Here is a 1,625-nt window from a genome sequence, read left to right as displayed (position 1 = left end):
CGGTTTGTGGTAGGATTGTACGTTGTCCAACAACGTGATACCATTACATTGACTTGCCACTTATCAGTGTGGATGATGTGAAACTAAAACCTGTGAAGGCAACAAACACCATTGTAGATGATGTGAAACTAAAACCTGTGAAGGCAACAAACAGTTTCACAAGATTAAACATATAACAGCTGAGGAGTAAAAATCATTTTAAAAAAAAGTACATTTATTATGTGAGTATGTGTATTTATAAAACTTAAAATAAAATTAGATTACAATACAATTCACAACTTAATATAGTGGGTTTCTAATGTTAACGGGTCAAGGTCTAATCTTGATTTTGAAGAATGTTAAATACAGCTGTTTATACAAATAGGATGTATAATAATACCTTTTTTTAGATACATAAGTATTATGAGTTCTGTTTTGCATCACTTCTATAAAAACCATGGGCACACCAGCTAATCTCTTGACATGAGAGGCAAGTTATAGAATACTTCTTTATAAACAACATTCCTTGTTAGATTGTTAGGACACTTCTCATTATTATTAATATAAAACCGCAATCCATCACGAGATGTAACACGAGAAGCCGCCACATAAAGTTGGCCACGTTGTGTAAAGACAGGCATTTCCAAGTAAGCACAAACATGATTGAATGTTTGCCCTTGACTTTTATTGATAGTCATAGCAAAGCAAACCTTAACAGGAAACTGTCTTCTCCTCATATGAAAAGGCCAACATGTGTCGGTTGGAGTCATATCAATTCTTCCTATTAAAGTTTTTTCTCCAGCATGCGTTCCAGTAATAATAACAGCCTCAAGAACACGACGACTTATTTGGGTAACCACTAACCTGGTCCCATTGCACAATCCTTTTTTCAAATTAGTATTACGTAGCAAGAGGATTGGTGCACCAACCTTTAACTGTAGTATATGGTTTGGAATACCAGAAAACTGTAGTGTGTTAAGAAACTTAGTAGGATACATAGACTGCATTTCGTCAAAGTTATTCGTGCCTCGACAAATGGCATCAGCACTTAACAAGTCGTGAGTATCACCAGGCAACTTATTAAGAACATGTAGATTAATCTTATCAACCTCATCATTAGTCGAGGACAAAATACAACGCTCCTATAGGTAGTGAATATCATTGTATCTATGTGTTATATCAGGGAAAGTGTTAGACACTACTGCTTCAATAGGATCATCTGAAACATTGAGCAAACGATCACGAGGAATTCTGATCCAAGTGGCCTCATCTTCGCCATCTAATAAAACAGTAGGAAGATGACCAGCCCTCATGTATAAAATCCACTTGTTGAAATTTTGTTGTTGTATTAGAGCCTGACCACTAACACCTGGGCTATGCAGGCACATAATAGTTGTTAAAGAAAACACCTTACACGCACCCATATAGTTGACAACTTATTTACCACTGAAGCAACAATATCACTACGTGGAGCATGCGGGATTATAGGTAGAATCTGGCGGAAATCACCTCCAAGAACTACACATTTTCCCCCAAAAACTCGACGGTTCGCATCATATATGTTATGTCCACAAATGTCTTGAAAAGTTCGGCCAACAGCTTCAAATGCGTACCTGTGTTGTAATGGTGCCTCATCCCATATGATA

At 36.8% G+C, this 1,625-nt stretch overlaps 1 protein-coding gene across 1 annotated transcript; it reads right to left on the bottom strand.

Annotated features, from left to right (window-relative positions):
* Positions 1 to 449: 449 nt before the first annotated feature.
* LOC143594932 (uncharacterized) lies at positions 450 to 1,403 on the bottom strand. Its single transcript, XM_077074115.1, has 2 exons — positions 1,182 to 1,403; positions 450 to 1,121 (listed from the first exon to the last, which is right to left on the bottom strand). The coding sequence occupies exons 1-2, from the start codon at positions 1,401 to 1,403 to the stop codon at positions 450 to 452; spliced, it is 894 nt and encodes a 297-aa protein (XP_076930230.1).
* Positions 1,404 to 1,625: the final 222 nt, after the last annotated feature.

This window comes from Bidens hawaiensis, unplaced genomic scaffold (assembly GCF_021521415.1).
Source record: "Bidens hawaiensis isolate Kalapana, Puna unplaced genomic scaffold, B.hawaiensis_p1.1 tig00001717_1, whole genome shotgun sequence".
Classification (NCBI taxonomy): domain Eukaryota; kingdom Viridiplantae; phylum Streptophyta; class Magnoliopsida; order Asterales; family Asteraceae; genus Bidens; species Bidens hawaiensis.
Note: the sequence above shows the minus strand (reverse complement) of the source record. Positions and strands in the feature narration are given on the sequence as shown.